This window comes from Falco naumanni, chromosome 8 (assembly GCF_017639655.2).
Source record: "Falco naumanni isolate bFalNau1 chromosome 8, bFalNau1.pat, whole genome shotgun sequence".
Lineage (NCBI taxonomy): Eukaryota > Metazoa > Chordata > Aves > Falconiformes > Falconidae > Falco > Falco naumanni.
The window spans coordinates 21,881,064-21,904,475 of record NC_054061.1 but is presented as its reverse complement, the minus strand read 5'-3'; the positions used below and the strand labels follow the sequence as shown (position 1 = coordinate 21,904,475).

Genomic DNA, 23,412 nt, shown 5'->3' with positions numbered 1-23,412 from the left:
TGTCTTGTCAGTATAAATTTGAGGATTCTGAACTATGGTTAACTTTTATGCATAATTATGTCACTCTCATAAAAGTTATTTACTATCACTGATTAAAAGAAAGCAGTCAACTCCTGAATATCAGCAAAATAGGTCATGTTAATCATAAATACCCTTACCTGAAAATGTCCATCTTTCTCTATTTTTAGGATACTAAGAAGCTTAATTCTTAGCTAGAAAAAAAGACTTGTGTTTCACGAATTTTAAATAGATTATATTCCAGCATTTCAGGTTACAGAGTTTTCCATACATCGTATACAACTTGTCATACAGCCTGAAAATACTCATAGACTCTCTCCTTTCCTACCTTTGCTTTTTCCTGTAGCATCCAAAGCTTTTGTTAGTATGATTTTACTCCCTCACCTGGTTGCTGCAGTCTCTATGACAGTGTCCCCCATTAGAAAATCTGTTTAAAACAGCCTTAGAGGAGGTTTTAGTTTAATAATCTTTCACTAGCAGGTGGTTACAAAACATAATTTTCTTAATAAAATAAAAACACAGAAAAACTTAATTTATAACTCACCTCAACTTTAAAAATTAGCATGTAACAATTTATGCTTAAACCATTCTGTGAAGAATTTTTGAAAACAGCTAAGATCTAAACAACGTAAAATGAAAAAAAAATGGAATTGTTATTTTACAGGGTGTATGCAAATGTTCTGTTTTTTCCCCTTTGTTTTAGACAATGTGGAGCTTCCTTGCTGAACTGGGATGCTTTGTTTTTATTTTTGGCATTGTTTGTCTTGATTATTCTGGTATATGTAGGTCACACAAGAGCTCATTAAATCATCATCATGCAAAACACCGTGAACCAATTAACAGAAGGGCACTGGGCTGTTTTTTTAAACTGCTTTTCATAACTTTCAGTCATCTTCAAGTTATACTAAAAATCATACTGAACTAACTCTGATGGATTGTAAACAATATTAATTTTCTTGGATTCATATGCATGGAGAGAGAAGCACTCTCAATTGTTTTAAACCCTTTATCTGTTGCTATTTCTTGCAAGTGACTGCTGGTTTTTCTGATCTACCACTTCTCTGCTGTTTTTGACAGGTCATTTCTTATATCTTAACAATTGAAAAGGATCATGAAATAGATATCAATGACACTGATGACTTGTGGGGAGAAACAGGTATTTCCTTTTGCATATTTTCCCTAATTAGAGTTGCTCATTTAAGAAGTAAGAGTTTTTAATTTTGATTTTTTAAATTTAATTTTCTGTGATAGAAGTCAAGGGGAAATACCAGATTTAATAATAAAATGCAGTTTATAAGTAAGTAGAGAGTCATGTACTGACGTGTTATATTAAGATTACTGTAAATTGCTGACTTCTAATTAAATTTAAAATTTTCAGTGGAAATAAAGTGCATCAGGCTTCAGTGTAGAATTTTATAGGATTATCTGTTTGAGAACTTTTTGAAAAATCTCATTTGTTTGCAGGAAACGCTAGGCAGTTGCCTCGTTCTAATGAGGCAATGGATGAAAAAACATGCCTTTATGTAAGGGAAATGGCAAATATTTTTTTAAAGACAGACTGTAAGGTGTGCAGCCTGCAGCTGAAAGTTTCCCTGTTTTACCATATGAGTAGCATCTCAATTTCATTTAAACAGTTGAGATTGCACAAGCAGGTGGGAAAGCAGTCTCTTTTAATGATTGTCAGTAGCCTCTTCACATACTGGAGGAGCAAATGTTCTTTATTCCTATGCATATACAAAACTCTTGTTGCAAAGCCAATGAATTCCAGAAAACATACATCTGTTTCTAAATCAATTTTCCTTTAATATTTCCTTGTCAATGTTTTGTATTGAAATTCTTGGTTAATGTATTGGGAGCCTTTACTCATTAAGTGCATGCTTCCTTATACAGTCCTAACTTGGGATGGAGGTGGAGGTCTGAGTCCCTGTGGCACTTCTGTGCTCTCTGAGATACAGAGTAGTAAGTTTGGGACAAGAAAAACACGTAGAGTGAGTCAAGGTAGCCACAGGATTAGCATTACATGAAATACTACTCTGATTATTGAACATAAATTTATCTGGAAAGGATGCTAACTTAGGTGCTGCTGGAATCTTCGCGGGTTTGCGTGTGTGTGTGTACTTACATTTGCATTGTACTGCATGGTTCTGTGGTGTCTATTTTGTAAACGGGATCATGATACAGAACTGGATAGTGATAAAACGTAGAAGTATGAGGCAGATGGAGTGAGGGACCGTGTTTTGTGAGTTGCTGTTCTGGAAAGGGAAGATCCATCGCACCTTAAAACAGCATAGAACACCCTTAAAGGTCATTCCTGTTCATTCAGTAATATGTTCAGCAACAGCTTGTTTCTGTTCATGTATTTGTGCTGCTGTTAACCTGCTCGAGTCCTAAGTTGGTTCCACTCATAGCAGAGGCTATTTCAATAGCATTTTGCATTGTGAGTCTTCTAGAGGGAAGGATGACTAGAGATCATAATTTCCATTCCCAGTATTTTATCACATTAATGTAGATGAAGGCCGTGTTCCTATGAAGTACAGGTTCAAGGCAAGTTAAATAGCAAATTAAAGTGGAGCAGATAAAAAAGTCACATAACACATGAGAAGGTGTAGGGGTGGGAGAGTTTTAAGTTTAATTCTCTAAATTTCCTTAGTTTGCCTTTTCCAAAATCCATGTTACTCTCTCTTGGCTGCAAAAGACAATCTTAGGTTAAAGACATCTCTGAGATGTTTCTCCAGCCTCATCTGTTCTATACAGATTAGCTGATTTGGAGCATTACTTACTGTCTAGTAAAAGTGGTAGAAAATAACATCATTTTGGCTGCTGTCAACTTTTGCAGAGTACCATTAGGCTGATCAGAGGGGAGATCCTTTTGAGCAGAACAGTTGGAATTCCTGAGCAGGATTTAGTGGTGATGTTGTTTAAACTGACTGGAGGAATTGGTTAGTCGTCCTATACCTGGATAAGGTATAGGGAGTTATATTGTTGCTGTAATGTTAGTTATGCCATGAGTTAAAATTGCTGGTACTGACAGAATAAAAAATGTGAAGTTTTTGAACAAGATAGTATGTTTTGCCTTTAATGTTAGTATCTGTAGCAGTTACTTTCCAGTTGTTCAGATCTAAATAGTTGAAGTAACTGTAACGTAATGAAGTACCAGTGAATGAAGAGTGAATGGGTTGGATATTCTTTAAAAAAACCCAACACAAAACCAAACTACTTCCTGCAGTGTTTGTAATTTCATTTATCATCAGCATTCAATGGAATTTAAAAAAATTCCACTTTATCATGTTTGAAAATGCTAAAAAATGAGTAACAAGAAATTCAGAATTTGACCCACATCTTATTGGAAAATATAAATTGTTAGGATTTAGAAAATGGAGGGATGAGTCCTTTGCTGGTTTTTGCAGAAGTTAGTACGTGAACCCATTTTCTAAACAGTGTTAACACTACTGATGACACTACCAACACAAACAACAGCCACAAAAAGTTTTAATTTCAAGCTCCATTTAAAACACACAGTAAAATGTAAGAGGGGAAAAATCATGATGGGGAAAATATATTTTTTTTTCAACCTCCATGAGTGTCACAGTGAAAAGCAAGCAGTATAACCAGCTATAGGAGAAGGTGGCAAGCTGTTTAAGTGTATAGCCTTACAGCAACACTGCAGCATTATGGTACTGAGGAGAATCACATAGTATTAGTGCCAAATGTGTGGCAGTTACCTGCTTTCTCACAAGCCCCATATTGTGAACATAGATGTGCATTAGTTTTCATCTTAAGAAATTGTGTTGGGCTGCTCCATCCAGCACGTGGGTGCGTAGGTGTGTATGCAGTTGCAGTACTCTGGTGTTTTCAGCCAGGGCTGAAAGGGTGTCTTCTGATAGTAGCATCTATCTGTTTAAAAGTTGCAAGGTTATGGCCATAGGTCAAGAGCACTCTCTGTTGATTGCATACATTGTTCAGTTCAAAGAAAGACTCGTAAGGTGAACTAGAATGTGGCTGTCTTGTGTACTGGGAAACGTATGGCAGTCCCTGAGGTCTGGAGCAGGGTTAACACACAGGAACTAGAACCATTCATTGATAACTTACTGTGGTTTTCACCATGAGAAACAGAGGAAACAATTCTTAAGCAGTGCAGAATGAAGCTAAATTGTCCAAGAATACAGACTTTCTGCAGGTAGCTAAATATCTGATATTTGGCAATACATCACTACTAGGGACTGAGTAAAAAGTACTTCCTAGAACTTGATTTACCTTTGCTGAACCCCAGAACTGTTACCATCTTCACCTTTGGGAAGGGCCTGATGGAAAGAGGTGAATTGAAAATGGAACTAGAACAGGCTAGTGTGTTTATCCAAAATTTTCATTATGATTCCTTTTAACCTACAAACTGTGCACATGGTACAGTTGTTATCTTGAAGAATCATCTCTTTATTTACCAGAGAAAGTCTCTGGCTTATTGACTTAACCTGATTCTGTCTAATCCATTTGAGTCTGAGAATAGTTATGAAATAGCTGTGGGGCAGCTGAGTTGAAAACACTGGGGATTTGGTAACTCTCACATAATGTGCATATGCGAAAAGATGTGATAAACCAGCTGAGAGATGATGTTGATGAAAATGCTTTCTTTTAGCCCTAACAGCTGCAGCAGGAAGAGGAAAACTGGAAGTCTGCAAGTTACTTGTTGAACACGGAGCCGTTGTGACGAGAGCTAATAGGAGGGGGATTCCTCCACTTTTCTGTGCAGTCCGGCAGGGGCACTGGCAGGTCTGACACATCTTCATGAATAAAATGGATTCCTCTGGGAAGCGGTCCTTGATTCCTGCCATTTCTAGTCCTATAATAAATTAGTGTAAATTTTCTAATACGCATTTGTGTCACCTTCAAAGGGATGTGTTCAGAAGCTCACTTCTTAAGTTATTAAAAGTGATACAAAGGATTTGAAAGTACATCAGCTGCATGACAGCCTTAGTCATAATATACCTGAAAAGTAGCACGTGGGCTTTAAAATGCTTTGTTTCCTAGACCAAGAACAGAGGTGATTTCAGATTCTCCGTGCTGCTGCTGCATTAATGGAGAGCAGACCTTAGGGTCAGGAGCCTTCCTCATGCTGGCCACTCCTGTCAGGAGAAGGCCCTGAGCTGCAAACAGTTAGCTTGGGCTGTGCAGGATTCCTCAATGATTGCTATAAGTAACTCCTTAGTCCTCTTCTTTAAAAGTTCAAGCTGTTCTGGCTAAGATTTAAATCTGCCAATTTACTTTTAACTTGCTATTTTCTATTTCAGATTGCTAAACTTCTAGTGGAGCATGGGTCTGATGTGAATTTAAGTGACAAGCAAGGGCGAACTCCACTTATGGTGGCTTCTTGTGAAGGACATTTGAGCACTGTGGAATTTCTGCTTTCTGAAGGTAGAAAATAAACAGTGGTTCAAGGTTGCACCTAGCTGTACCAGAGACTGCACCTGTGTGAGTTATGTAGTTTTGTTTATTAAACAGGACATCTTCCTAACAAAGTTAACTTTTGCTTTACAGGTGCAACCATTTCATCTCTGGACAAAGAAGGATTGACAGCTTTGAGCTGGGCATGTCTAAAAGGCCACAGGGAAGTGGTTCATTATTTAGTTGAGAAAGGTGCAACAACTGATCAGACAGACAAAAATGGACGAACACCCCTAGACCTGGCAGCTTTTTATGGAGATGCTGATATTGTAAGTAGAACCAACAAGTAGAAATGCTACGCATGTATTGAATTCTCATAATGCAAAACAAAGGTTAGAAAAAATACTGCCAAACAAAATAGAAAAGTATGAGGAAGCAGCCTTTCAAAATTCTCTTACGCTGCTAGCATCTTGACCGCAGCTTTTACTTGGAATGTGTTTACTTGGAAAAGCATTTTCTAGGTAAGGTTTTAGTACCAAGGTGGTTGTGATAGAAGTCCAGCATTATGCTGTTACATTTTACAGCATGCTGTTGTACTTCATCATGAGTGTTGTAAATCTCAAGAAAAAGTAGCGTTTACAATTTCTGTGTTGGATGAACTGGAATTGGGGAGGAAAAAAAACCCAAAAAACCCTGTGGCACATGAAAGGAAAATATCGTTTTTCTGCAGACCTGTCAAGGTAATCTGACATGGTCCTTGTCAGTTGGGTGTCTTAGTGGAACAGAGACACCAAGTGAGAGATGTAGGAAGAAGAATAATATTGCTAGAATAGATGAAATGCAGAAAGATTTTTCTTCTCCATTATAAGGCACCATTATTTGTCTTTGATAGTTATCTTACATGCTTTGCATGACAGGGAGAGAACTGTGAGAAATCCTTAAGCTTTTCATCTTGTGAAGGTGGCACCGAGCCCATCTCGGTGTTACTCTCCAGTCTATGTATGTGGAAAATACGAGACCTGAGGTGTAAATTCAGTTTTTCTCAGTTTGTTCCACAGGTCATTTCAGAAATACAAGTGAAGTTCCTTTTTCGGTTCTGCTCCTTTCTCACATACTGCCTTCTCCCCCTGTAATAAGTAAAACAGTACAAGAATTTAAGGCATTTTAAGTGAAGTTTTTCTGAATCTGAAATGGACCGTGCCTGTCACTGAGATCAAAAGTATACAATAATATGTCTGTGATTTAGAATCATCTCTCTTTAAAGTCACAGGTTTTTGAAGTGGTTGTATATCTTTGTTCTCATGCTTCAAAACTCAGTAATTAAGCACAATTCAGAAGCCTGGCCAGATAGGAATGCAGTTTCCACAGACTGCATGGAAGGGCATGCTCAAGTCTGCATGCACTATAAACAGATCCAGGAGTTAGCAGGAAGCTAGAAAGAACAGCATATGCAGCCTCTCAAACTTGCTAGTGTCTTTATTTCTAGAGTTTGCATAAAACAGCAGTTCTTGAATGAAAATACAGCCATGCAGCATAACTTGCTATAGCACTGTAAGTCCCATTCGGCCTTCGTCAGAATTAACTTGAAATTGTAAATAAGCCCTTAGATCCTGTACTGGCTTTAGCAGGTTTCAGAAGTCACATCACGGAGCTATTCCTGCTGCTGCGAGTGTTCGTAGTAACACCAGGTACCTGAAGAGGGACTTTCCTGCTGGGGAGCGAGGGGATGCCCAGGCTCCTGTACATACTTTCTGTAGGTTATTGCATCCGAGTTGTACAGGCTGCCGGTTCACCTGGCAGACTGGCCACATCCACGGTTCAGATGGCTGAACAGCCTGACCCTTGTGCCGGAGCAACAGAGGTGAAATAATGGGAATTTGGGGATCAGTCAGCAGGCCAGCAGCTTTGAGTCTTGGGGGCCTGTTAGTGGGAAGGGATGTTGATATCTCCCTATTGTTAATACAACAGTAATTACAGATGCATTTGGGCAAGCAGTGGATATGTGAAAGAACTGTTGTTTACATCAAACCTGCCATTGCTGTCATTTCCTAGATATTGCGCTTCTGATTAGTGTTGCTGATGGACAATTACTAGAATTACTCCATTTTCTGGATGCTTGACGAATGCTTGGTGGAAGCTGGCGGTGTCTGGCAGGCTTATTTTGCTTTCTTAAACTTTCTTATTTGTACTTGCTGCATTTTACATTCGCTGCATTTATGTCAAACTACAGTGTTAGACTGCTGTAACAAATGGTTAAGAAATGAATAAAATTAAAAAAAAATGTGGTTTTCTTTGTATAGAACAAGAACCGTAAGTTGTATTTTCACTGTTTATGAGAACATTGTAAAATCTGACATTACGCACTTAGGAGTCCGTGTGTTTTCTGTTCACTGCGTGTCTGTGGCATTGTGCACCATACTGGGAGCATGTGCTGGCACTGCTGCCGTACGGCACAGCTGAAGCTGAAGGTGCGGGGCATGCGCTGCGGCTGGGCGCTCCCCAAGGCCCGCTGCCCCTACGCTTCAGTTGCTGTGTCTGTGTACGGGCAGGCAGGACGTGAACAGCGGAGGGAACAAGCATAACATGTTGGGCTTAGTGCTTTTTGACACAGGTACTTCCAGGAATTTGGGGGGTGTGTTTGTATATTTGAATACAAAGGGCGCTGCAGCCCTTTGGTGCAGTTTGATGGTGTTTCCACACTGTGTTGTCTTCAGTGGATGCAGTTCAATGGATTTAAAGCGGCTTTAGCATACACTGGAGTGTATATTCAGTATACTTCAAGGAAGATTAGGCAGTAGCTTAAAGATTTCACTGTTCTGCCTCTTCTGCCAGAAAGAATGTTACGAGGCTGATCTTGTGTCTTTTCACAGGTGCAGTATTTGGTAGAAAAAGGAGCGATGATTGAGCATGTCGACCACAGCGGCATGCGGCCACTGGACAGAGCTATAGGATGTCGTAATACGGCAGTAGTGGTTATGCTACTCAGAAAAGGAGCTAAACTAGGTGAGTAAAACTATCCTATACTCGGGAGAAAGAACTGAATATTTACTTTGCTAGAATTACTGTAATTTCTGTAAAATAGATTAAATAAGTGAATCTTGAAATGCACTCTAGGTTTTTGCAGGTTGTACGTTTGCAGATGCCTGCTCAAGAGAAATCAATTTTTCTTTTAAAGGCAGACTCTCAAGACTCACTTCAGAAGTGAGGAAATGCAAGTAATTTTATTCTTTTCCTTTCTCCAGTGTATGTTGATGAGGAGGTCTGGAGGAGTCATTCTTTATGCAGTTACTCTATCAAGATATACTTAAACAATAAAATTATTATTATGCTATTAGTGATGCTTAATTCTGACACTATCAATGATCTAGATTAAGAAGTTTTAAGTTTTAATAATGTTCTTCTAATAAATTGTAGAATCAAGGTTTTGCAAAGGGTGGGCAAAAAATATATGTCCAAATGCTCTATTATCAGTAGGCAAGTAGATGGTGCAGGTGTGTACATGGTAATTACTGTTAACTATAAATCATCATTTATTATTATTTAGTTACTAAGTATGATCAAATATAGATCCTTGCTTGGGCCTGAATTTTACCATGACTTTCATACTGTCCTATAGTGGCTTTTGACCAGGGGTGAAACGAACTGGACCTTTTAATATCTGGATGCTATCTATGTGGGGGCAGCAGGGCACAGGTATGGGTATATACATATTTTAAATACATGTGCACACACTGCTGCTAATAATTATAATTCCATGCAGGTGGAATATCTACTGAAATAGGACTAGCCTTTCTAGTGTTAATAGATATCAGAAACACACTTTCTTCCCTTTTGTCACAGATCCTTAAATTTTAACTTGCAGGAAATGCAGCATGGGCAATGGCCACCTCAAAACCAGATATCCTTCTTATTCTGCTACAGAAACTGATGGAAGAAGGAAATATGCTGTACAAAGTAGGTAGATTTTTTTTTTTTCTGGTAGCAGAACATTGGACTTCTGTCTGAAGATCGATTAATACCTCTTTACACCTCCTTTTCTGTTCAAGCGAGGTGTGTACTTGCACATCCTCTCATGTTGAGAATGAGACCAAGAAATCTTGAGAACCCTGGGAAAGAATCATTGAAAAATCCTGTGTAAAATAAATGAAAATTTAAAGATAGAGAAGTACATTTTCTTTCTGTTGAGCAAGGTGCTCTGGGAGCGTTTGTAGCAGTCAGTTGCTTCGTAAGAGCAACTTGGAATGTAAGGTGCTCATTTGAAAGTGCCTTGTGGAATCAAGTGACATTTAGGCATATCCTTTTCCTCAGGGATAATATTCTTTTGTATGCTATTTAAATGTGTAGTGAGGAAGGTGACAGCTTTTTTGATACAGTCTTTTTACCTAGTGGTGATACGTTGCTCAGAAGAGGGACTGGAATTATTTTTGTAAACTGGTATAAACACCTGTGTTATTTCACTGGCGCAGCATTTAAGGTCTGTTCTAGCTAGAAGACTTGTAATTTGTAGGGGTTTTTAATAAGAGCCTTCAAATATGGGAGATAAGGTGGCAGATACTTGTTCTGTATCAAATAGCTTTGCACAGTAAAGAAGAGACACCCTTGAGACTTCGCCATCATGAATGAGGGTTGGACCTGCTTAGCTGCTTCCAACCCCATGTAGCAGTCTTACATATACATCCAGATAATTTGTAAGTTCATTGATCCTGAAATGGGTTTGGAGCTTTATATCCAAGCAGGTACCTTTAAGCATGGGACATCTTTCAGCATAAAGGGTGATGGATTTTACACTACAAAGGCAGTCCTGTCATTCCTGGGAAGCCTCTTTTATGTCCCACTTCTCTAGCAGTGCATTGAATGCCACTCATTTATGGCTCAGGAAGAAGGTGCCACCGTGTCGCCAGCACCAGTTCATTTTCTTCAGTTTCTTCTCAAGTTGCAGGTGAACCTTGCCTGGACTTTGAGACCACAGAGTAATACAGCAGGACTTGGAACTAATATGTGTCACAATTTGCTACAAGGGGTTAAATTCCCTGCTGGTATCTATTTTTAGGGTGCTTAATTTTATTATAGTAATTTGAATGGACTTGTTAGAGCTATGATAAGTCAGTTCATTAAGCTTTTTCCAATATACTTTTGAGTGTTTTAAATGAACCGTTGTTTTGCAGAGTAGCACATATTTGAGCATGCTCACAATATGCAGTAAGTACTTTGCAGCTCTCCAGCTGAATAAAATAAGATAAACCTTAAATATTTTCCTTGCTAACAGTAAATTTTATTTTAATCACTTTGAGTATTAAGATGAATTAAATAAAAAACACCCAATGTTTATGAAAAGAAATTAACTTGTTAAAATATCCATAAAGAAAAAAATTTCTTCATCTGTCAACTGCAAGATTTGCCTTTCTTACCATACTAGGAGGATTTCAGTGTTTGTAGGAAAACTGTCTGAAATCTTCCGTTTATTATGGAGAGTCTGAATATTTCCAGTGCAAAGGCAGGTCACTCGGGCGGTCCCAAGGGACAGGTTTGCTCTCCTATCCAACCTCTGTTAAGCAGTAGGAGAGTGACCTTTGACTGCTTCAGATTCATAGACTCAGTCACGCAGGTAGTGACAGCTGAGGCAGCGGCCGGGCTGCAGGTGTGTGTGCGGTGGTGTACATGCTGAACTTCTTCCTCTTTCCATCCAGCCCCTTACGTTGCCAGAGCTTGTTCTGCACCATCCCTGATACAGGATATGTCCTACTAAAGCATCTAGGCCCTAGTTTTAATCAACTACATCACTAGATATTTGATTGCCGTGTTTTAAAATAGAGTTGTACATACATGGGTATTTCTGGTACAAAGTATAGTATTAACGCAGATACTATCCTGATGAAATACCATTAAAGCTATGAGTTTAGAAACACACGAACTCTAGTTAACATGCAAGTTCACCCGTTGCATCTGTGTGTAAGCCTAACTCATACTGTGTATGTTTAATTTTAAAAAAAAAAATATCTGGCTCTGTTTTCCACTTGAAGAGCACCTGTTGGTAGATGTCAAATATAAATGTGCTTTTTTGCAACAGTATTGCAATATTAAGAGTTTGTGAAAAGCCTCTTGTTCCCTGAATTTATAGAAAGGCAAGATGAAGGAAGCAGCACAGCGCTATCAGTATGCTTTGAGGAAGTTTCCCAGGGAAGGATTTGGAGAAGAAATGAAAGCATTCAATGAGCTGAAAGTTTCATTATACCTAAATTTATCACGATGTCGACGAAAAACAAATGTAAGCTCTTGCTGTTAATCTGTTGCCTCTCTGACACTGGGAATCTTGGAATTCTGTTCTACTGCATTACTGAGTTTGTACTTAGACATTGATTTTTGCTATTTTAGAATCCTTTTCACTGTTACTCCGGTTTGGGATTTTGTTGTGGCAACAAGTCGGGACAGTTCATAAGATGAGGACATGTTGCTGTGGGGGATCCATTACAGTTGTTCTTATGTAATCCAGTTATTTTGGAATGATGAACTGCTGGATGGTTTTGGTACTTTTAAAGGACTGAATGGAAAATGGCACCAGTACCCTTTGTTTATTATACAGCATAACCAACTACTGCGGCTGTATCGCATGTGCTGGTTGTTTCTTGGTTCCTTCACCCGTGCATCAGATGCCTGGTTGTCACGGTTTAACTCCGGCTGGTCATTAAGTACCAGGCAGCCACTCGCTCACTCCCCCCTCACCCTGAGGGATGGGGAGGAGAGTTGGAACGTAAAACTCGAGGGTTGAGATAAGAACAACTTAATAACTGAAGTAGAATAAAAATGAAAGAACAATAATAACAACGACAATAACAGTTATAATGAAAAGGGGAAGGGAGAGAATATAATCCAGAGGGAGAGGAAGAAAGGCCACGTGGTGCACAATGCAAGTGCTCACCATCTGGCGACGGATGCCCAGCCAGCCCCCAAGCAACGACCTGCCCCTCCAGCCAACCCCTGAGGGGTATGTACCAGGCACGGCGTCCCACAGGATGGAACGCCTCTTTGGCTAGTTCGGGTCAGCTGCCCTGGCTGTGCCCCCTCCCAATTCCTTGTGCCCCTCCAGCCTTCTCACTAGCAAGGCCTGAGGAACTGAAAAGTCTCACATCAAAGCCAAAACACGGCACCATGCTAGTTCCTCAGAGGATAATTAATTCCATCCCAGCTGAAAGCAGGACACTAGTGAAAACCTGAATGACCATCACAGCAAAAACTTCTGAATTTTTTGAATATACCTTACACTGTTCCTTCTTTTCAAACAGTAACTTCTTAGTTCCTTAGTCATCCAAGTTGTTCTTGGCATCAGCTCCAGTTTGAACAGTTTCTAAACATAGGTGTCCAGGACTTCACAGAGACGCTTCACAAAGCCGCTGCTTTGCACAGCACTACTCATTCTTTCCTTTCTGTGCTAGAACTGCCTCTCCTGATGCCTGTCTGGATGAGACTGCCTTTTTCAGTTGCATCAAACAGCAGAAAGTGGCTGTGACCAAACAGAGAGAGTGTGTGTGCACGTTTCTTATCATATCCCACTGATAAACTCTCATTTGCAGTTTGCTAATCCTGAAGTGTGTCACCTTACATTTAAGGCTCAAGTTCACCACATTACTCTGCTCTTGCATGATGGTTTTTTTTTTATTTCAGTGTCAGTACTTTCCAACCTCCTCATCATGCTGATACAATTCATTATCATGAACACCCTGTGCTGTGCACAGCTGTTATAAAAATTAAGACTTGCTTCTGCCTTCATCTTCCCCTAACAGTCTTTGCCTTCATTTCATTCTGGCTTTGTTAGTTCCAGTCTTTGGTTTAACCAACAATTTACGAAACTCTTACTCTGTGTTCTTGTTAAATAAAGACAAAATGAATTATGTTTAGTGGAATTCTTCTATAAAAATTTCACGTACCTTATCAAAGAAAGCTCTGGACTAGTCCAACCCGTTTCCTGATTTTTCATGTTTTTCTCTAAATTCCTAGGCCTTTAACAGGCCTTTGTCCAGAACACATTCTAAAGCTTTGCTATTTGAGGTGGTCATTTATCCTGTTAAACACCCAGTCTCTTCTAGCATATTTACATCTTTGGGTTGAAGAGAAACGTATCTTATCTGTATTAACATTGTTTTTACGCTGCCTTGGAGTCAGTTTCCCTCAGAGATGTGAGACAGGGTTGGCAAGATGACATCTGATCTCAGTCTTTCAGAAAATACCTGGTCTTGCTAGCTGATAAAAGTTGACTTTCTATACCACAAAGCAATCTGCACTTTCAAAGGATTACCAGGAATAAAGAGCATGCAGCTTTCTTTATTGTCAATGTATAACGAGTACATCTGTTTAAACTGTTAGGACTTTGGTATGGCTGAAGAGTTTGCTACCAAGGCGCTGGACCTGAAACCCAAGTCTTATGAAGCCTATTATGCTAGAGCAAGAGCCAAGAGGAACAGCAGGTACTGCAGGATTCTGTGCATCTGCACAGATCTTTTTAACTTCTAACACTTCCAATAACTTTTTCCTCTAGCTGTATTTGGAATTTGCAAAGAAAAAGTAATTTTCCTTGTGCACTTCCCATCTGTATTAGCTCTCTGTATTGGTTAAAGCCAACCAAACCCAGAAAGCAGTACTGAATACTCATTTAGGTAATTATTAGGCAATCCAGAAAGTAACCAATTGATACGAAGGAGGATTATGTTAAGTGTAGGAGTGAATGGGATTGCTACTCCGTGTGACTCAGTAGAATGTTGTCAGCAGCGTGCCAGCAAACCCCAGCACTGTGTTATTTATTACCATGTTTGTTTATTATTTATTACTGGGTGCTTTCATAGGACAGGAAATGTTGAATCATTAGCAGTACAGGATAAAAACCAAGGGGAGAGAGGAGGAACCATCTCTTCAAGCTGGAAAAATAATCAAACTAGAGTGGTATAGTTGAAGCATAGGGAGAAGTGCCATTTCAATTCACGGCGTTTTTTCTGAGCAGAAGAGTAAATGGCCATGAAGCACTTTTCAGCAATTTACCTGCTCTGAAGGTAACAGTGAAGAGCTTATGAGACAAAGCACCAGTTCCTAGCGTTACCAGCAGAGTTCTGCTGCCTTCCTGAAAATGCTGTTACGATACGAGGGAAAGGATTTAGGGCTGGGTCTGCGCTTGCCCTGTAGGAAAGAATTTCCTGGATTGGAAAAGATCAAATTCTTATATTGTCACCTCCTGCAGCACGAGATGACAGAGTATTTCTTTGAAAGTGGTGGAGGTGGATTAGTAGTAGGCAATGCTGAGACTCAGCTTTCCCCAAGGTTCCTCTAACATATACTTTTTTTCTTCCTAAACAGAAAACTACTTGCTGCCCTTGCTGACTTACGTGAAGCCACGCAGCTGTGTCCCGGCAATCAAGAAATAAAGCGTCTCCTGGCTCGAGTAGAAGAGGAATGCAGACAGCTTCAGAGAACGCAGCAACAGAAGCATCAGTCTCCACACCTACCACAGCAAATAAACAACTCTGATAATGAGGAGGAGGGCATTATACAAGGTGCGAATGAGAATTTTAACCTTCAGGACAGGAAGGATGAACTGCTGCATGCTGATGAATCCATTTCCCCTCCACAAAGGCTGCAGTGTCCCTCAGCTGCTTCATCATACAGCAGGACCCTTCAGGAAGGTGTTCAGCAGAAAGCTAGATCTGTGTCCCCTCAAAGCAGAACTGGCAATAAATACCTGAGGGAGCCAGGCTTGATCATGCAGCCAACAAAGCAGGCACAGATTGTAAAAACCAATCAGCACCTGAGCTCCACCCAGCCTGGATCAAAACCGGGAAGCGGCCAATGTAATGCAAAGACCCAACCATCTTTTCAGCATCTTCCCCAAAGTCCCTTGCCAGTCCGGCACTCTAAAATTCAGCATCTGGATGGGACGAGCACACTGTCACCTGGAGGTGCTTCCACAGGTTCTGAACTGTACAGTGAGAAGTTCACGTCCAGCCAGTGTTCCCATTCACAGCACAATGAGAATCTCTCTTCGCACTCTTTTGCAAATAAGTCTAAAACCGCTGACAGGTCAGCAGCCCCTAGTCAAATGCATTTCAGTGAAGCCAGGCAGCAAACTCCTTCAACTGGTGGTGTCTCTTCTAGTTCTCCGGCCAGCAGCATGATTCTTGTCAGCTCGACCAGCAGCTTAGCTTCAGCCAGTAGTTTTTCAGATAGTATTAAGGGGCTCGGCCCCGATGTTCGACTCAAGGAGAGCAACGTTAATCAGGTGCAGGGGGCTGGGGCCGAGTACAGACCCCGCAATACCCCATTTATGGGCATCATGGATAAGACTGCCAGGTTCCAGCAGCAGAGCACTCAATCCAGTCGCACTTGGCACTCTCAGGCACCGGATGGATTATCAACAAATGTTGCTTTGGGGGGCATCCAGCCCTCAAGTTTTGAGCAGCTCTCAGTCAAACACTACCAAACTAAAGTTGCCTCTACCAGTGCTGCCCCAGGAGACAGCAGCCAGAATGGTATGCAGGCTAAAGAGCACGAGGAGCTTAAGTGCCAAATATCTGCCCACTGTCAAGACAACAGGTCACCTAAACAGGCTTCCCATTTATACCCAGATGCTGTATCAAAACAGCAGTCTCACATCAGTAAGGAGGGCCACCTCAGCCACGTCACATCTACAAAACCAAAGCGATCATTCATTGAATCAAATGTATAAATACTATTTTGTATATTTACAGGCTTGTGAAACTTGGCTCATAACATCGTAGGTTATTACTTCTATACAAAATACTGATCGGCTGGTCACTTGTGAGTTGGAGTAAGCAGTCAGGGTTGGCCTGTACTTACTGGGCTACAACCACTTTAAACTGTTCCTAACATTACAGGACAGTTACAGTAACTGGAGTAGTAGATTTATGTAGAAAGAGTCAATTAGGATCACCAGTGCACCAAACAAGGACCTCGAGCAGAGAAATCCTTCCAATTAATTCCCATTAGCTTTTACATAGGGCTTTAATCTTGGCTTTCAGTTATATCTCACTACTTACATGATAATTGTGCCTCTATAATGCTTAAGTGCTTCTCAAAACAGTGTTAAGAAAGGTATCTACTGCGTAATACTCAGATCTGTATATGTATGCAGTTTTTTTAACTCAAAGATCATATTTTATCACTTTTCTAGTGGGATCTAATTTGGGTTGCATGATGTACATTTAGGAAGCATAAATAATTTGTGTATGAGTAAACTATAAATGGCCATGTCCTGACATGTAAATATAACTATTTTTAGTAACTAGAAGAAATCAAGTAAAATAAACAGTGACATTTGCATGTGTATTGAAAGGCTTTGACCAGATTGGTTATTGCACTGAGGAACACAATATTACAGCATATTAACAATAATCGCACTTTATATAGTTTATCTAATCACCTTTGGGTGCTATCTTAAAGCAAAATGATTTATTGTTTTATTTGTGATATAGGTACAGCAATTAAATGTTTAGTGTTTTTATGGGAAACCCAAGAAATTGATGGAGCAAAGATGGCAGTCTGAGGAAAAGTGTATGTGCAGCTGCATGACAGGATGAAGTTGTTAAAGTTTTTTTGGAGAAAAGGTTTTATACTGGCAGAACAAACAGATGCAGTGACACGCCTATGAGTGCAATTACGTTGGAGTTGTCACCTTTACATAGTCACTTTCCACGTCTTCTTTGTATACAGTGTTTTATGTACATTGTAAACAACCGTACCCATTTTTACAAATTCTTGTTTGCATCATTATGCTTTAGCTTATTTATTGTTTACTGTTTCTTTCGTATTTTGTACAAGTCCTATATTAGTCTTGTCCTGTAGTTCTATTTTTGCACAGCTACTGTATTTTTCCCATACAAAATAAAGATTATTAATATACCTGTGGGATGAGATGCAGTCACTGATGGTTGCAGGAGAAACTCTCTCCCAACTTTGCCAACTATCTGTTCAGTAATAGGGAACACATTTTTGGTTTTTAAATTAGAAAAAAATACGGATTATACAGTGCTATTTCTTACCTTCTGAAAGACTACCTTTGCAAAATCAAGGCTCAAAACTCATAAATGTAGTGAAAATTCTAAGAAAATTTTATTTGAGAAACTGAATCTGAATACTTCCATTTCTTAAATAGAAACACTGCAAAATAAAATTATCAATAACTTAAAAGTTTTTCTGGGAGCTGCTAATAGAGAAGATTTACTTTCTAACAAACATTTAAATGACAGCCACAGATTAGAACAGAAAAACATTTTTTTCTTTCCATTTGTCTCGGATAATTATTTCCTTTTGCTATATACAATTTCATTTCAGTTAATTCTAACAAACAACTTCAAAACTAGGTGGTTTAATTGTATTTCTGCTGAGTCTCCAGCCAGCGACTGATAGCCATTTTTAGTGTCCTGTTTGGTGTAAGCATAGGAGAGGAGAGAGGAAGATTTGTCATGGGACTAGATCGTCTTTGATTGCTGATCCAGTTTTCCATTGCTTCCTTTTCATAGGAGTAGCCATCTACAAAGAAACCATCATCAAAAGCTTGTGTTACAGATGCTCAGGCACTGCTACACTGTACAGATGTTTAGCTATTTCAATTTAAGAGGGATGTAAGGGAATCGGCTTTTCCAAACAGGAAAACTGAGAGACAGAAAAATTAAACAGTCTCTGAAAGCTGCACCATGAGCTCATACATAGTTGTTTCAAATTGCATAGTTAAAAGTATTTAGTAAAACTTTATGCAGCAGTAAGATCAAAATTTGGTTCAACTTTTTAAATGATACTGTACTCGGCGAACTACCTGTTACAAGCTGTTTTTAGAAAGCACTGCAAATTTATCAGCTACAGCTGCATCAGCATATAAAGCAGCAGAGCATGAGAAGCTCTTGCAGCTGTGAGTGACGCTCCCCCAGCGAGCAGAGGCAGGGCAGCAGGCGCAGGGCGGCAACACAAGGCACACACAGACGCAGCTCTCTCCAGAGAAGGCTGCACTGGTGCACTGAGATGTTGCCACTGTAGCAGTTTCGGTTGGCTTGGACTGGCAGCAGGGGCAGCAGGTGAAGCAGCCCCTGCCTGCCTGCAGGACTGTGCCTGATGGGAGCATGGCATTAAGCCCTCTCAGTGCCAGAGCTTGTGACCAAGGTAAGGGAGCAGTGAACAGGGCCAGGGCAGCCTTCCTGCGTCCTTCCCGGTGGTTAAAAAATGACGTGCAGTGCAGATCAAGTTCATTACAAAGCTGTAAAAAGGAACTGCGGTGTTTAGGCAAGACCCACTAAAACAGCAAGGTGAGGAGCCACGAAACTGCACTGACAGTCAGCGCTTGCAACAGCACCGCTTGCTGGGGTCCTGGAAGGGTCCTGTAAAGAAAATCAGCCCATGCTCATCCCTGCCCGCAACTGCAGTTCGTTATGTTTACTTTGAAATTAAAGGCACCATACCAGACACTGTTGAGCCCTACCAAGCATTTACGAGTAATAATTCTCCCAATATTTACAGAAATGTATCACAAGGTTTGTATTTGCTAGCTAAGGACAATGGAAGAGGAAAGATAAAGGGTACTGAAACATCACTGTGCCTGAAACAAAGTTTGTAATAAAAAAACCCCAGTATGTCAGTTAGTTAAAAAAAAAAAAAAAAAGTGGAAGTGAGAACTCCCTGCCAAAAAATCCAAAAATTAAAGACAAAAACCAAAATCTGTGCTTTATCAAAAATGCATAAATGGCATTTAGGGGTTAAAGTTACTGCATGCCTTTGGTTAATATAACTTAATCACAATTTAAACAAAGATTTCCATTTAGCTGCATCTTGAGTAACTTTATAAAAATAATCTTCACTTCAGGAACCGTTTACAGAAAAAAGAAGACAATGAAAGCTGACCAGGAATATAAACAGTTTAGCCTACTTTCATGCTTCTATCTCTGACTATAAAGCACCAAAATACATTCTGCACTTGTTAAGTAAGACTTTTTTTGCCATTTGAATGATGCATAATGTGAAGTAAAAGCTGACTAACACTAACAGCGAGCACACCTGAAGCTTGCCCCTGTGCAACACTAAGCACCCAGCTGGGCAGCCAAGCTGGCACACACAACACCCGCGACACCTGTCTGCTGTCACGACTTCAGCTCTTCCAGCCAGTACCAAAGCAAGCTGTTACTCTACGAGCAGAAACAGAGGAATAAACCACATCTTCCCCCCATTCCCGACCCCCCGGCCAAGCCAACTCTTGCCACAAACACCCAGGAACAGCTCTGTGATACAAACCCGTAGCCCCCACGCCCCTAACACAGGGCTATGCTCCATTTCCTTCCCCTTTACTGAACATGAGCCACTTAATGTGGGGAAAAAAAAAATCATAGTTAGGCTGGTCTCTTGATTAAAAGAGAAGAAATGCACAGTTTGGCATCCCACCTTCTATTTTTGCTTAAATTCTACATAGCACAGAGGCATGAAAGTTTTACTTAACTCTTACCTAGCTTACCGAACTAAACAAACTAGCCAGCTCAATTCGCTTAGTTACTTTCTAATCTCAGAAATACTTAAATTCCTCCAATTTGAAGCTGCAAAATCACACTACAGGAACTGGGCAGTAAAGAAGCTAGCTAGTGAATATAGACATTTCCAAACACAAAACTACTTTCCTTCACCTGTCTTGCCACAAACCAACCTTTCTCCTGTTGCAAAGGCTGACACTTCTGCTATTATTCATCAGCTTCTGCAGAAATAAAGCAGATTATCAGGAACTCCCTGATGTGCCCACCCTGTGTTCTGAGAAGCAGAGAAATCCCATGGTTCACGACAGCAGTGCAATACATGAACACTGAATGGCACACAGGCAATATTTATTAGATAGTAAATACTATAACTGATCACATACACCATGAACATTTTATTTAAAAAAATGAACAGCTTCTCTTAAAAATGCCTGTTTGTTTTTGTAAAATACATGTGAATAGTGACTAGCGGTAATTTTCAGCTTTCAACAAAACTATCCTGCTCTAAAACTATGTATCCTTATTTCAAAATTATATTTTAAAAAAAGGATACGCAAGGCTGTCTTTCCTACTGCTACTGTTCAGAAGCTCAAGCACTGTTATGTGCAGCACTTACCGCTCCAGGAGTTAACAAATGTTTTCATATTTTGAACATCTGAGTTCTTGAAAACCTGGCCCGATACCTCAAAACTGTATGAAGGTAGTCACTGTTTACAGAGCGTAAAAAAAAATACACTGGTCTTTTGACCATCACATGCCCTGCCTCTCTGCCCCCAAGATTAGAAGTACAAAACACTAGTTCTTCATAAAATGTTTTAACTACATGAAACATCTTCTGCTCTTTGCATATCTCGGTTCCAAGGTCTTGCTGAATTTGAATGAATTGCATTCTGTACTAACTTTTAAGTGCCACACACATGGTGTGCTAAGAGTAGTAATGAGCCTGGGTTTTGGTTCCTCCCCACCCCCAACTCCATTTTGCACTTAACAAGACAAGTCTGTAAATAGGCTTGTAATTATATTTACAAAGGCACATAAGCAAAGGAACATTAAAAATAAAAATCTACACAGACTCATCAGCAGAGATGACACCAAGTGAATTCCTTGAAACAGTATTTTTCTCTGTATCAAAGTTGTAATCTGGAAAATTAAACATTTACCATAGTTCTATTCTGTTGGCACAGCCATTTAGAATGAGGTATGCCCATTTCTGGGCTCCCACACCTACCTTTACCCTTCAGAGATGAATTTCAGTCAATGTCATTTAAAGACATACCTGCAGCGATGACAGGGTCCTTCATAAGCTCTCTTGTTATAGGACATAAGAACTCATCAGGGATATCAACAGAAGCAGAGATCATTTTCATCCTAAGTTCTTCAATTTTCTGGAGGACTTTACTGCGCAGGCCTAGAGACTCTGAAAAGTTATTCATACATGAGGCAGACAACACATACGGGGCAAAGAGGTCTTACAATAATTAGCAGTTGTGTTACAGGAGATACAGGAGACACAGCTCCATCTCACCACCCCCACCCAACACAGAAAAATGTGCAGACACCCCTGGCCACCACAACAGACTCAACTACAGGTCACTCCTGCTGGCTAACAACAGCTTTGTGGGGTAATGAAAACAAACTACAACAAATGCAAGTGCAAGGCAGCTACCCAGACATGGCCACCTGGCAGAGCAGCATTCTAGGCGACGCTGACGATCACACACTGCTGCGTGTGCAAAGGTACCTGTAGATAAAAGCGAGATAGTGGAAGATGGCAGTACTTCTCCCTTGAAACCAGAATACATAAATAACAGTACGAAGGTATAAGAGTGCACAACTGCCATCATCACCTCCAAACAGAAGACTACCCGCCACTGAAGCACCTGAGTGAGGACTCATCACCCTTGGACCAGGTCTGCCCTGTGGTTTAGCACAGGGTCACATTTATGAAACCATCATGGACATAAAGTGCTGAATTTGTCACAGATCAGTAGGGAAGCATTCAGATGTTGCTCAGTCTCCCCAAAAGTCTAATTCCAAAAAGGCTAAGCACACTTAACACAAGAACTCTGCTGTTGGTGTAGCATTACACATTACAAGTTGATAAGAATGTGGTATTTACTCCACTTCCAACCCTCTGTGCAACAGCTCAGTGGTCCAGCACTGCCCCTAGGCACCTGGTAGTCTGGATTCCAGTGTGACTTAAGCTGTGCGCCATCAAGTCCACTCTCCTCACCTCCCAAGTATATGCAGCAACTGGTCTTCTAGCAGAACCTTACACCAAGCAGGACAGCAAAATTCACTGACACTGCAGCAGGATCAGGAGACTCCATTAAGAAGTTCTGAGCCCTGTTCCTCACACTCGTTGCATTGCAGAATTGGACAAAAACCACGTGAAGTAGAACCATTTGCTCAAGTATAAGCTTACTAGCATGTATTTCATCTACCTCTAAGCCATGTCTGCACAACACACATACAATTACACTCACACAGAGGTTCTGAGACTTTGCATCCAGGCCTTGTCAGGTCTTGTGACTCTGTTACTGGAGATCCAGAACCACATTCCCACTCCTTGAATTCAGGCCATCATTAACATATACATTGACTTTCACTGTAAGCGGTAACAAGGAGTGCCACTTCACAAAATGGAAGCAGGCAGCACCAAGAATTAAACCACATGCCAGTTACATGGGTTCCGTTCATTACAGTTTGACCCGTTTTTCAAAATGGTAAAAAGGAGGACCCTGGGAACTATCGACTAGTTGGCCTCACCTCTGTGACTGGTAAGAACATGGAACAGATCCTTATGTAAGCTATGTCAAGGCATATGGGTAACAGGGAGGTGATCAGAGACTGCCAAGATGGATTCACAAAGGGCAAATCATGCCTGACTAATCTGGAGGCCTTCTACAACTGTGCTGGTGGATAGCGGAGAACTACTGATGTCATCTACCTGGACTTCTGCAAGGCCTTTAACAAAGTACCACACAAAATCCTTGTCTCTGAATTAGAGATGGTTTTGATGGGTGGACTGTTAGAAGGATAAGGAGTTGGCTGGCCGGCCTTGTCCAAAGAGTTGCAGTCAATGGCTCAATGTCCAAATGGAAACCAGTAATGAGTGGTGCCCCTCAACGGTGTGTACTTCAACCAATACTATTTAGTATCTTCATCAGTGACACAGGCAGTGGCATTGAGTATACCCTCAGCAAGTCTGCAGATGACACCAAGCTGAGCACTGCAGTTGACTTGTTCAAGGGAAGGGATGCCATCCAGAGGGACCTTGACAGGCTTGAGAAGTGGACCAGCTCGTGAAGTTCAAAAAGAACATGTGCAAGGCCCTGCACCTGGGTCAGGGCAATCCCCAGTACCAGTACAGAATGGGGAGTGAATGGACTAAGTAAGATCAGCCCTGCAAAGGAGGACACGGGAATACTGAGTAGATGAAAAAGCAGCTATGAGCCAGCAGCATGTGCCTGCAACCCAGAAATGCAGCCATATTCTGGGCTGCATCAAA

The 23,412-nt window shown here is 40.5% G+C and overlaps 2 protein-coding genes across 13 annotated transcripts in view; one reads left to right on the top strand and one right to left on the bottom strand.

The window, feature by feature from the left end:
• The window catches only part of TANC1 (tetratricopeptide repeat, ankyrin repeat and coiled-coil containing 1), a 95,465-nt gene extending 78,170 nt beyond the window's left edge, over positions 1-17,295 (top strand). For all 5 annotated transcript variants that reach the window (XM_040604342.1, XM_040604343.1, XM_040604340.1 and 2 more), the window contains 9 exons: positions 1,096-1,174; positions 4,652-4,785; positions 5,304-5,427; positions 5,551-5,726; positions 8,268-8,400; positions 9,260-9,351; positions 11,516-11,662; positions 13,756-13,856; positions 14,737-17,295. In XM_040604342.1, coding sequence (XP_040460276.1) covers positions 1,096-1,174; positions 4,652-4,785; positions 5,304-5,427; positions 5,551-5,726; positions 8,268-8,400; positions 9,260-9,351; positions 11,516-11,662; positions 13,756-13,856; positions 14,737-16,102 — 2,352 coding nt within the window. In that variant the 3' untranslated portion in view covers positions 16,103-17,295. The remainder of the gene's footprint in view (positions 1-1,095; positions 1,175-4,651; positions 4,786-5,303; positions 5,428-5,550; positions 5,727-8,267; positions 8,401-9,259; positions 9,352-11,515; positions 11,663-13,755; positions 13,857-14,736) is intronic.
• Positions 17,296-17,481: 186 nt separating this feature from the next.
• The window catches only part of WDSUB1 (WD repeat, sterile alpha motif and U-box domain containing 1), a 32,209-nt gene continuing 26,278 nt past the window's right edge, over positions 17,482-23,412 (bottom strand). For 6 of the 8 annotated variants that reach the window (XM_040604347.1, XM_040604351.1, XM_040604345.1 and 3 more), the window contains 2 exons: positions 21,178-21,318; positions 17,482-17,925 (listed from right to left, as the gene is read on the bottom strand). In XM_040604347.1, coding sequence (XP_040460281.1) covers positions 17,762-17,925; positions 21,178-21,318 — 305 coding nt within the window. In that variant the 3' untranslated portion in view covers positions 17,482-17,761. Of the gene's footprint in view, positions 17,926-19,437; positions 19,566-20,074; positions 20,176-21,177; positions 21,319-23,412 lie in introns of all 8 variants that reach the window. The other 2 variants (XR_005829385.1, XR_005829386.1) reach the window with 2 other exon arrangements.